General features: G+C 46.7%; 1 protein-coding gene across 10 annotated transcripts in view; it reads right to left on the bottom strand.

Annotated features, from left to right (window-relative positions):
* The window catches only part of Ddc (dopa decarboxylase), a 90,527-nt gene that overhangs the window by 4,291 nt on the left and 73,565 nt on the right, over positions 1 to 12,671 (bottom strand). For all 10 annotated transcript variants that reach the window (NM_012545.4, NM_001270853.1, NM_001270852.1 and 7 more), the window contains 4 exons: positions 9,843 to 9,862; positions 7,006 to 7,104; positions 4,174 to 4,275; positions 57 to 274 (listed from right to left, as the gene is read on the bottom strand). In NM_012545.4, the coding sequence (NP_036677.1) occupies positions 74 to 274; positions 4,174 to 4,275; positions 7,006 to 7,104; positions 9,843 to 9,862 (422 nt within the window). In that variant the 3' untranslated portion in view covers positions 57 to 73. The remainder of the gene's footprint in view (positions 1 to 56; positions 275 to 4,173; positions 4,276 to 7,005; positions 7,105 to 9,842; positions 9,863 to 12,671) is intronic.

Genomic DNA, 12,671 nt, shown 5'->3' on the forward strand with positions numbered 1-12,671 from the left:
CTGGAATCCTGCTGCTGCACAGGGAAGACAGGATGCTCCTGGCACGGCTAGCTTACCTGAAGCGGCTCTGCTTTTACTCTTTCTCTGCCCTCAGCACACTGCTCGCTAGATCTCGGATGTGCTCCCAGGCCAGCTGCACGTGGGCAGACTCCACAGTGCGGGAGCACACCGCAAAGCGCAGCACAAACTTGTCTCGGAGACGACACGGAACCAAGTGGATTTTTTTGGCGCTGTTTATTCTTTGTAAGAGAGTTTCGTTCAACTGGTTGGAGCCCTGGGGAGGAGGAGGGGGGATTAAAAAGCGGATCCATCATCGTAAAACACAAAATCTAGTAACACCTAGAGATGGTAGGCAGCGAAGAAACCACCTTTACTTTTTTTTAATGTGTAAGATCGCAGAAAGTTTGATGAGATGACTAGCGCGGGCTTACAAGACTTAGGAGATCACGTCTCCCTGTGATGGCATTTCTCGTGATCTGTATTATCAGAAGTTGACCTTCTTATCCTCCAAGTTTGTTTAAGAGAGATGAAGGTCCCTGGAGGCACTGTCAACAAATAGATAAAGATAAACTCTGTGACCCCTTCTCTGGTACCCCAGAGCAGGTTTAGATATATTGGAACCCACCGGAGGTCTCTACGATGGGACAATGGGACACCCCAGGCGAGGCCGTTTCCCAGAAGAGTCGCAAAAGGGCATTTGTACTTGCGGGAATGGGGGGATTAGGGATAATCTTCTCTAGAAAGAGAAGAGTCAACAAACTGGAGACAGAGAGGCCAGAGCCCTCCACTCCCAATGACTGACCAGAGATAAGAAGACCTTATCAAACAACACACAGCAAGCCTCCACTTTCCAGCTGGGCCCCAAGTAGACAGGCTGGTAGCTGTTCTCTGCCTACTCCTTTGTGTAAACGATCATGAAATGGCTTCCCAGCTGCTAAGCCTCTCAGTCTAGCAGAATGTACAAGGGCTGGTTTCCGGCATTGCTCCCTCATCAGAAGACCCTTGCTAGGCTGGTCTATTTATTCTGGATCTTAAGGGTCAAGAGGTAGGAGGATGCATGGGAAGTGTCACCTCTGCCTGGACCGTGGTAGTTGAACACTCACGGATCCTGAAAACTGTTCTTGGCCTCGGTCAAATTCACATGCCTCTAGCTTTGGGTCTGAGTGTGACATCTAAGGAAATCTTAAGGGCACAGTGAAGGGACTACAGGCTATTCACATTGTTGGTTTAAATGCTATACTGGAGAATAAGGTCCTATTTAAGGAAGATGGAGACATGAACCATGATACTAAGAGGGCGAGCTTTATTGAAAAAACAAAAAAACCCTCAGTGTGAGAGCACACACTTGAAATTCATATAACACAGAAAACAGAAACCAAGTGTTTAGGGAAAAGTCGTGTGCTGTTTTCAACTGTTTTAACTTAGAAAGGATTTCCATGAAGTGGGACCAGAAACATCAGAAATGATCAGAGATGCAATAATGAAAAGGCAAAATCAGGGATGGAGACATGGCTCAGCGGTTAAGAGCACTTGATTGTTCTTCCAGAGGTCCTGAGTTCGATTCCCAGCAACCACATGGTGGCTCACAGCCATCTGTAATGGGATCCGATTCCCTCTTCTGGTGTGTCTGAAGATAGCAACCGTGTACTCACATATATAAAAATAAATAAATACAATATTTTAAAAGGCAAAAGTAAGATAAGTAAGATAAAAGGAGTCTGACCAGGAAGGGAGGCATAACTATGCCGTATGTCTAATAATGGGTCACAAGGGCCAGACCAGAAAGTATAGCTTGTTGGTAGAGCAGTTGCCTAGCACCTGTGACACCCTAGTTTTATTTCCCAGTGCCACAAAAACGAATTTGTAAAGTAGATGCTACTTTAAGCCAGCAGAGCCGTGCATAGCTGTAATCTCAAATTTTGAGAGATAAAGATGTGGAAATCCTTTCAAGATAGTCTTAGGCTATATAGCCAGTTTGAGGGTAGTCTGGGCTACATGAGATTCTATCTCAATAAGTAAGCAGCCACACTATATGCTTGTTGAACTCATCCAGGATGGAGAGGATTGCAAAATCAGATTGGAAAAGACAAGGATAAGGGGGAAAATCATATAGTATAGTTATACAGGTGAAAAATTAAGGGGTAGCATTTGACTAATGTGCTTCCTTAAGAAAAAAAGATATAATTGTGGCAAGGAGATAACAAAGGTTCACAGAAGAGGAGTTTTCTACGCTAAAGAGTCTAGAGGGTCTTGTGTGTGAGAGCCGTGCACACTACCAGGCACGTGAGAAGGAGCAGAAACCGAGGCAGAGTGTATTTGGTATAATCTTAAATTATACAAATCCACCAATAGTCTTAGCCTTGACAACAACATCATGTCAAGAGTGAAGCAGACAATCACAAGGGCAATATTACATAGAGGTCTTTAAGGAAGACAGACATGTCCTAAAATTATATTTTGGTGACGGCCTCACAACCTTATAGCTATAGCAGAGATCACTTAAATGGACAAGCTAAAGGCCGACGTGAATTACATCTCAATAAAACTATTAAAATTAAAGTATAAGCAACTTACAAAACTGAAAATATCTTACAGCGGCCTCCTAGAGCAATGAAAACAAATACTTGGGGAACAGAGAAGTCAACACAGTACCAATGCCAACGTTGGTAGGTCTGCTACACCCTGTGCTCACACACTCCAGGGACATGTACACTTGAGGCATCCCACACAGGCTACCTACGGCCCACTTTCTTGGTCATTCTATACATGTTCCTTAGACATTACGTTTTATGCTCCCAGAAAGCATGAGGCTCCTCTCTAGCATTCACGTCACAACGCTAGTCCTCGAGCCTTCTAGAATCTCCCATGCTCACATCTCATCTCAAAGCTCTCAGAATCAAGACAAGGGAAAGGAGATGGTCCATGGAGGGCAGTACCACGGAAATGATGTCTTCCAGGTTGCTTCTTCTTTCGGAGCTGGGGACCGAACCCAGGGCCTTGCGCTTCCTAGGCAAGCGCTCTACCACTGAGCTAAATCCCCAACCCCCAGGTTGCTTCTTCTTTTTTTTTTTTTTTTTACTTTGTATTTATTTATTTTTTTAAGATTTATTCATTTATTATATATAAGTACACTGTAGCTGTCTTCAGATACACCAGAAGAAGGCATCAGATCTCATTACAGATGGTTGTGAGCCACCATGTGGTTGCTGGGAATTGAACTCAGGACCTCTGGAAGAGCAGTTGGGTGCTCTTAACCACTGAGCCATCTCTCCAGCCCCGCTTCTTCTTGTGATTGCTGTTTAAGCTTGGACAAGAGAGTCTCCTAGCCAGACCTTGAGAACAGATCCAGTCAAGTATAGTGGCATGTGTCTGCAGACCCAGCTACTTGAGAAGACTGCAAGTTTCAGGTCAGCCTAGGTAACATCTTGGGGCCCTTGCCTCTTACTTTTTAAAAAGGGAGAAACGGGAGGCATGTTCTGGGGATGTAGCATGGTGTGGACTCATCCAGCATCTGTAAAGCTCTGGGTTCCATCCCAGTACTGTAAAAAGGAGGAGAGGAAGGCGAGGAGGAAGAAAACAAAACATAAAACTATTGGCCTATTAAAAGCCATCTTCGTAATGGCCAGAGCATCTGGTTTTGTTTATACGCCAGTGATGAGCAGGGCCTTTTGAGTAACATGGTTGTGTAAGTCTCTGCAAAGATAGCTTACTCCCATGCCGATCTGGGCAGACTTCCCTCACAGAGAGAACACAGAGCCCAGGTACCCCCTCTGTGTAGGAATCTTGTGGAGGTATATATATAGCCAGATGACTGGGACAGTGGGGTTTGTTTATCAACCCTATTCCCAGATGTGCTGATGCTGTGTGTCCACAGGTGGCCTGGTTACTGAGGCCACAGACAACTCAGCAGAGGATTACAGTTCCAGAGGTATTGGATGGACTCTTGGCATTGGGTCAAGAGGAAAGCATCCAATCACATCAGAGGAAACTGGGCAGCAAGTCCATGGAGGAGAGTCTACTGGGCCAGTCAGCCAGCCAGCATGGCCTGCTAAGCACCACAGGTCATGTTCTGTAGCCCTTGGCAACTGGTACACAACATTGCTTGTGGATGTCATGAATAACACTTTATCTCGTTCAACAAAAACAAAGATGGCTGACATTGACATAACATACCTTTAGCCGGAAGCAGACCAACCCGAGGATGACTTCCGTGCAAATTTCAAAGCGAGGGTCCTGGCGTACCAGGGACTCAAACTCATGAGACAGCTTCACGTGCTGGAAAAAGGGAAGAGAGAGTTGCTGTCTTTCTCATCGTGACTTAAGCCTAACCCTGGCCACCCAGTACCTTGTAGGACTGTACACCCATTAGTTATTCACAAGTGCTGAGCCCTACATCCTCACCAGCACCTCCCACACAGGTTGAGAAGAAACTCATCTGCCCTATACCACAAGGATTCGAGTTTCCTCCGAAAACAAAAACAAAAAAAACCTCCTCATTTTCTTCCATCGTGGATCTATGTTTTAACCCCCCTCTCCTTGATAATTTTATAATAGACATTATAAAGAAGCAGTTGAACGATTCTAAAAGAAAGGAAAGCTACCTTGACCTCCTCGTGATAGTTTAAAAACATTGTAACAGAGCCTTACTAATTTGTAGATAGGAAAGAACCCAATGAGAGCAAGTGTCATAGAGAGGCCCTTAATCATACCTGGGCTCAGCTGAGAGTCACATCAGTTGTATCTGATGTGGACACTGGGGTATCGCTTCTGCAGGAAGTGGAGCAGTGGTTCCAGCCTGATTCCAATTTATAGGAAGGAATCGCCCTTACCCGCCACATTCGAGAACTGTGCACCCCTCCCTCTGGTTGTGATGGTGCGTGCCTGCGATCACAGCACCTGGAAGACCCTGTGAGTCTGAGGCCAAACCTGGTCCACATGCTAAATATAAGCCCCATAGGCCAACATACTAAGACCCCTATCTCCAAAATAATTAAATAATTTAAAAAAAAAAAAAAGCTACGTGATCACACCGAATGCACCAACTTATTTAATCTCTAGATGTTTAAAGAATTTAAAAACTGATTAAAACCACCTATGGACATTCGATCACTGTCCAAGGGCACACTTAGCTAATTGGAACCTCCTGGCACCCGCCTTAGCTTCCACAAGGCCCTCTTTGAGGAGCTGAAGCACACACACAAAGCTCGCTCCGTCCTGCATAAATGCCACAGAAGCAGCAATTTTCCCAACTCATCCCACCAGGGGGCACCAAAGATTCAGGACTAAAACGATCTTCGCCGAGCTCAAGCCTAGGAACACCATCTTTGCCCTTTCCTATAGTGTCCTGTGAAGGCTGGATTGGGGTCTTTCCAGAGAGAGGTGTGGTGTGTCTTTAACCTGGTACAGGCTAATCACAGTGAGCTGTCCCGAACTGAGAGTCATCGCCACCTTTGACTGATAAAACCACTCAGGGTTTCTTTCCTACTACACACAAGTTGACTCACCCTCCTTATCCCTTTTGCAATTGGATCAGGGACTCTCTAGAAATCGACACACACACTCTAGGTTTCTAGTAGCTTCTCACAGTGCGTGATGTTTGGGTACATTTCCTCACGACGGTTTTGTGATCTGGACCGATGCCAGTTCACGGCATGTGACAGGTACTCTGCGAACAAATGCTTTTCCGCGTCCTGTCATAGAAGGGGGGCCTGGGACATTCGGCCCCTGCCTTTGGCTGCACATCTGGTAATGCAGTGGGACTTGAGGGGAAAGCTGTCACCACCACAGGCTGGAAACCACAGGCATGCTTGCCTCATCAAGATGATGTTGTGGCTTAGAAAGGACTCAGCTGAAGTCATTGGGCCTCTGCGTCTCACTAAATGGGTAGACAAGGCCTGGCTCCTAGTCAGGCCTTAGCTTCCCCAGCTGTTGAAAAACTTAAAAAGTAGGGTAGTAGGGCTTAGAACCAATCGGTGGTTCCTCAACGTAGTTTAATGCATATCATAGTGACCTGAATGGCTTCTTGGAACAGAAGTTCTATACTGCCCAGGAAGGCTCCTTGAGACAAAAGAACTAGATGTTATCTATCCCAGTCAACTCAAAGGCTTTCTTAGTTTGGGAGCTTTGGGTTTCTGTTGTGTTTGCTGTTTTGTTTGTTGGCTTGTTTTGTTTCATTTTGTTCGGTGGTTAGCGGGGGAGAAAACATTAAGCTCTCACTATCAGTATGGCTCAGTCAAAACCGCTATTGAATGCATATGTGGAAAGCATTAGATTTACACAATGCCTTTAGTTAACTTCCTGGAGCCGATAGTCTATATTCTAATGAAAGTGTCTTAGAAGATACACAGGACCAGTTTGTGAGTGCCCTAATCATAAAGACCCAAACTACAGCCTGATTCCAACACTAGGATTGAAACGCGGTTTCAGACAACAGCAGACCATGGCTGCCCTCGCTCTCTTTCCAGCCTGAACTTTACAGCCCAGGGGCTGGGCTTCCCCTCCCCCAGAAGCTCTTTCCTATGTAATCCAGACATTTTGGCCTCTTGCTCCCCCCTCCCCCCCTCTGCATTCTCTCTCTCCCCTGCATGCATGCGCATGCTCTTTCTCTCCTTCTCTTCCCCCTCCCCTCTGTCTCCCCGCCTCATGGCGACTTCCCTGGCCTCGTTCCTTGGGACCAGTGAACCCGCCCCAGAGCTGCTTCCCAAGAAACCTGACTTTATTCAAACCTGGTTTGAATTGACTGGTTTCCCTGGCGGACAATAACTTATCACATCCATTCCTCTGTCCCCAAAGGCCTGTCCCTTCTACGAAACTGTCTATGTCGGCTTGTATGTGAAAATTCTGATGTCCTCATGTCTATGAAAGGGCCTCATGGCGTACTTTTCAGGGCTTATCCCTGTTTTTAGGCAATGCATGGTAGTGTTTGCTTACAAAGACACCCGAATTCACTTTTGAGTTTCCTTAGACCGTTAGAACGTTACTCAGATAAACAAAGAAGGCGGTCACCTTTCGAATGTAAGCCTGCAGCCCCTTGACTCCGTACATTCTAAAAACAAACCACATTTTCAGGGAGCGAAATCTTCGCCCCAGTGGGATTTGCCAGTGCTGAAACAAAATATAAAGAACCAGTTAGCGAGAAGCACAGAAACAGTCAGGGTCCTTTTCAGCCTCTCAGTCGGCTGGTTTCTTCTGGAAGCAGCCAGTTTCCTATAGAACACCCGTTTCTTGGCCGGGATGGCTTACGACTTGATGTGTGAGCTGGGGAGAGGAGAGGAGAGCAGAGGAGAGGGAGAAGCTGGTCTTCACAGTCTGTGGACATGAGGAGAGAAGAGGCACTGAACTTTACTTTTCAGTGCACAGATGTCCACTGAGTACAGCCCAGAGGAGGCACTCTGGAAAGAAATGGGAAAGATGTGGTCCTGCCCTAGGCAGCTTCAGTAGGGGCAGGAGGTCATGCAGGCAGAGAGAGAGGGTGCTGAACTCCTTGTGTGTCTGCCTTTCTCTGCCTGGACGCACTGAAACTGCACTCTGAAACAGTATCAGCCCCTTTGTCTCGATGACCTCTGGGGAGTGACCCCTAATACCCTTTTACCAAAGAAGCCTGCCTCTGCTTCTCCTAGCTTTTCCAGACGGTCAGCTGACAGGCTGTTCACACTGCCTCCTCGCATTCTTCTTGATGGTGATGGATGATGGTTGGAAATGCAATAAAAGCACGTAGGAAAGGGCAGGCAGGAGACACAGGCCTGCCGGGGAGGATGGCCTTGCACTACTTCCTGGCTTTCTTTGAAATTCTTTTACTTGAGCTTACAAAGGGCACGCTGGGGGGAGGGGAGCTCTTCACTTCTTATCTAGTCCCTCGGCTCCAGTCCCCGCGGGAGAGAAAGAGCAGTCTCCCTTCTGGGTGGTGTTCTGCGGCTGGGAAAAGCACCCCAAGCCCCCGCCGCTGTCAGCCATCAGAGGTACAACTAAGAATTAGCCTTAGAAACAACTCCATCAGAGGTACAACTAAGAATTAGCCTTAGAAACAACTAAGAATGAACTCAGTTGCTGCTTCTAGGAAAATAAAGTTTATTTTTAAGTACAGTCGTCGTTCCTCCCTGAATCAGGACGTGAACTACGTGAAATTTGAGGCAATTTGAGGCAACGTGTATATACTCTGTTTTCCGTCTGCATATATGCCCGTGGCATAATTCCATTTTGTTGAGGCACTGTCTCATTACGTAGCCCCAGCTAGCACGGATTGACTCAGTAGGCTAGGTTGGTAGGCTAGGAGAGCCTCCTGCCCCTGCCTCCTGAGTACCGGGATTAAAAGTGTGACCATAGTACTTCACTCCCTATTTAATTCCTTATTATTAAATTGTTCCTTTTTGAAGACCTCTGGCTTTCCTGAGTTATTATGCAGCAGGCGTACAATTTTACCAAGCACAGAAAATCAGAATGAGACAATAAGGCCCTAGGATGTGCACATTTTGTGGGGTTTTTTTTTCTTTTTCTTTTTTTTCTTTTCTTAAATGTTGCTTCTGCACAGCATAAATACCATTGCGGGGAAGGGGACACCTGACCTCGCGCCAAGTTCACTTAAAATAATGGAGGTTCTGCTGACAATTGCTTACGGACTTGCCAAGCTCTGGTTAACGTGGATTGGGAGCATTTCCTCTCAAAAGTCTGGCCTTAAAAGTCTGGCATTAGTACCCCTACAAAAGTAATACAACCTCAAATAAAGCCCACAGCCATGTCAGGAGGAAAAGACTTTAAGTGATCTTATCCTCACACTACTTTTAATATTCTTCTTGTATCACCCCTTAAATAGTGCTTTCTAAAAGGTAACTTGGATCCTGAATAGAGATAGAGTGTGCAAGGTTAAAGGGGATAATGCGTTGTTCTCCTGGCCATACCCGTATCTGTACAAGTCCTGACTTTTCCCCGTGTTACAAGCCTCCCTGAAACTCTGGCCTGGGGGAAGAGAGAAGGAAGATTCCCTGGTAACCCACACCTGCCAGCCTGCAGCTGTCATCAGGAGAAGGACGGGTACTCTATGTCTGGGAGAGGTAATCCTGCTACCCCTTATTATCAGCGGCTGACATACTGCCCCAAGAATTTAGACACACTACTTCGGACAAGATGCTTTGATAGTGTCCTGCGCTCACCATGCCTCCCCACCCAGCAAATAAGCCAGCTCATTTTTTTTTTCCCGAGTCAGAGAGGCAGCAGATGAAGTGGGCCCCTTCATTTTCCGAGAGAGGGAACAGATGCAGTGGGCCCCTTCGTGTTCCCGGCCGGGCTTGGCTTCTATTCTTGGAAGAAGCCTCCCAGCATTACTTGCGGTTCCAAATTCCTTTCCAGAGCAAAGCTGGGACAACCTGGTGTTTTCAAAATCCAGAAAACATTTGTGGCGAATAAAAAAAAAAATGGAGAAAGAAGTAAAGTGAGTAGAGGAAAGTCTGCCAAGACTACGATCTCCAGTCCAAGAGGCTGGCTTTTCTCTTACTCTGCCCCAGCACTCCCCAGGACGTTGCCCCAAGCACAGGCAAGAAAGCAGAAAAAAGGGCCACGTGGGCTATGGAGACAGACCCTTGCAGGAGCGAAGGAACTCAAATCTCCTTCTGATTGTCATAGAAGGCAGTTGGGGCTGTGCCTACTAAACAGAGACCTCTGATGATTGTGACGGGGCTGCTTACTGCAAAGCCACCTAAAATGTCTATCAGAGCACATTTAGAAGGTGCCTCTTGGGGCCTCTTGCTCAGGAACTCGCGCGTGGGTTGCGGGGTTGGGGGCGCAGTAGGGAGCCTTGGGCGCTCCTGACTTCGGAGTTTGGGTTACAATGAGCAAAACCACTCACTTACCCTGTAGTCAGTGATGAGTCCTGGAGAAAAGAGAAAGACAAAAAAAAAAAAAAAAAAGAGGCCATTAAAGAGAGGTATCTTTTCTTCCCCCAGGCTTGTGTTATGAAAGATGACTTCTGTGGCAGACATGAAACTACCCAAGGACTGGCTAGGGCTGTGTGTTCTCTGTGACTCACTCAAGGTAACCAATTCAAGGGAAGTCCCTGAAAGCAGGATACCCAGGACACATTTGGAAGGCTGAATTATTAATGGAGCTGATGATACAAAGAATGATTCAAATAATAAGGGGGTGGGGTGGGGGGTGGTTTACATCTCCAGGTTCAAGGATGTTGGCTGGCATCTGTCACAGAGCAGTAGCTCTGTGAACACACTCTGAGGCAAATTCCTCATCCTGGACTCAGTGCCCCCACACTGGTTTGGAAAAGGCTGTTTAGCACTCTTGGTGTTCTCTGGTGCCCTACAGCCCTAGATCCCAGGATCCCAGGACAGCATGAGGAAGAAAGCCCTGGGAGAAGTCACAAACCACAGTTTCTAGAGTGTCCTGGACACCAACTAGGGGAAAACACAATGGTTGGCTGCAGCCCTGCAGGGCACAATAGGGAGTCAGGCACCTTGGAAATCTCTCCTGTAAACACAGGCCAAGGAAAGCAAGCTGCAGCTTGCACACGTCCCTGCTTTCTAGGTAATACAACTGCAGCATGGCGGTTTCATCTGGAACAACCTAATACACCCAGCATGCACTGCCCCAGAGGGTTCACATTCTCTATTCGGGACTTCTAAAGCCATCGTTTGACTTCCCACTGGGCCTCAGGAAAGCCTAGGTCTTTTCTCAACTAGGATAAAGTGACAGTGTTGGAAACACACATAACTACCCCTTGCAGCCTATCTTTTGAGTACCTCAGAGACAGAGCCTACAAGGCTCTGACACCTACAGTTCTACACAGGTGATTCCCATCCTACACCCTGACCTTTCCTCTGGAGCCTCTTGTCAGCGAACGGAGCTCATAAATAAACTTGATGGCGTGGTGTCAGAAAATAACCTGATAGTGACTCACAAAGGCCCGAGGTACCTGGTCATAACTACATGACTCATGAGTGAAAATGAATGCTCGACATGGCCCCCTCGGAGTGTATGTGCCTGAGCCATCTGATCGAGGACCGTTAGTCACACTCGGCTATTTTAATCAAGTCGTTGTGTGAAACTGAAGGAAATTGAAAAGGTAGTTCTGCCAGATGAGCCATCTCTCAAGTGTCATCTTCCTCGCTGTGGGCTAGTGGCCGCCATGCGGGCAGCACAGAATTGCAGACCATTTCCTCATTGCTGGAAACGCAGTGGAAGGAAGGGGACAACTGACCGCTCTAAGAAGGATTTAGACACAGTCGCTCTAGAGCAGAAGGAGAGTATGAGTGGAAAAGGTGCCTCTTTGCGAGTCTGTTTCGCTGGGGTTGAGTGAAGACTGGCTCCTTGTACAATCACTCCGAGCTGGCAGAAACAATGCCAACTCCTCCCCTAAACCCTCAAGTTCCTGAGATTACAGCTGTTTACACACTGTGGACTGCTTATGATGTCTTACGTGCCTATAACATCTTTAACCCTTCATAATTTATTTTGGTGCAGGCAGCTTGTAAATGGAACACTAGAGTGATAAAATCAGACAATGCTTAGAACTCTGAGAAATACAATATATTGACAATTGTGGTTTAAATGTCAAATGTCTCCCATGGGCTCACAGATTTAAACATTCGGTCCCCAGTTTGTGGTATTGTTTAAGGAAGTTATGGAACCTTTGGGAGGCAGAGCCTTGCTGGAGAAATTTCATCACTGGGGGCAGGGGGACCTTTTTTATAGCCTTGCCCTACTTCCTGTTCTCACTCTCTTTTCTTCCGGTATGTGGATGAGACTGTGGCCTGCTCCTGTCTAGCCTTACCTGTTTTTAGGCCTTCCTCACCACAATAGACACTATCCTCTGGAACTGTAAGCCAGGATAAACGCCGCTCTTGGTTTGCTTTTGTTCGTGATGTTTTATTGTAGCAACAGAAAAAGTAATTAATACAGAAATGTTTGCATTTGGAAGGTTGAAATAGGAAATCTAGTTTAACGTTGGCTCTTGCTCCACTTTGCAAGATAGATCTTTATTAACACAGATTATATCTGAAAAGCCCACTTAATGAGAGAGCAAAGGCAGCAGAAGTCAGCATTTTCTGTTATATAAAAATCTCAGGCTGGAGTTACAGGCTCGGTTGGTAGAGTGGTTGCTCGGCATGAATGAAAACCTGAATTTGATCCCCAGAATCATAAGCTGGGTGGGGAGGCACATTTCTGTAGTCCCAACACTAGAGAGGTGGAGACAAAGCCATTACAAGTATGAGGTCACCGTCCTTGGCTACGCAGTTGAGTAGAAAGATTCGTCAGGGAAATGTGAATTTCTGCTCTCTTGGTGCCCTTCAGACCCCAGCCTACACTCATAATTTTGTACTGGAGGCTGCAGCCTACAAAGAAGGATACTAGGCACACAGAATGTGGTACTCCATGTTTTTTAAAGGACTCAGCTGCCTCGTACACCAGGATTCAATGAAGAGACAGTGGCAAAATGTCCCCTGCATCTCTCTGTACTGGGGAAAGTTCTGTCAGCACTTCCCCTAATTTTAGTAGACACTGACTGTAAAGACGGGGTTTGTAGCCAGGAGGTGGTGGTGCAAGCCTTTAATCCCAGCACTCAGGAGACAAAGGCAGGCAGATCTCTGTGAGATCGAGGCCAGAGTGGTTTTAAAATGAGTTCCAGGACAGCCAGAGAAACTCTGAGCCCTGACTAAGACACAACAAAGCAA

The sequence above is a fragment of the Rattus norvegicus genome, chromosome 14, assembly GCF_036323735.1.
Source record: "Rattus norvegicus strain BN/NHsdMcwi chromosome 14, GRCr8, whole genome shotgun sequence".
Lineage (NCBI taxonomy): Eukaryota > Metazoa > Chordata > Mammalia > Rodentia > Muridae > Rattus > Rattus norvegicus.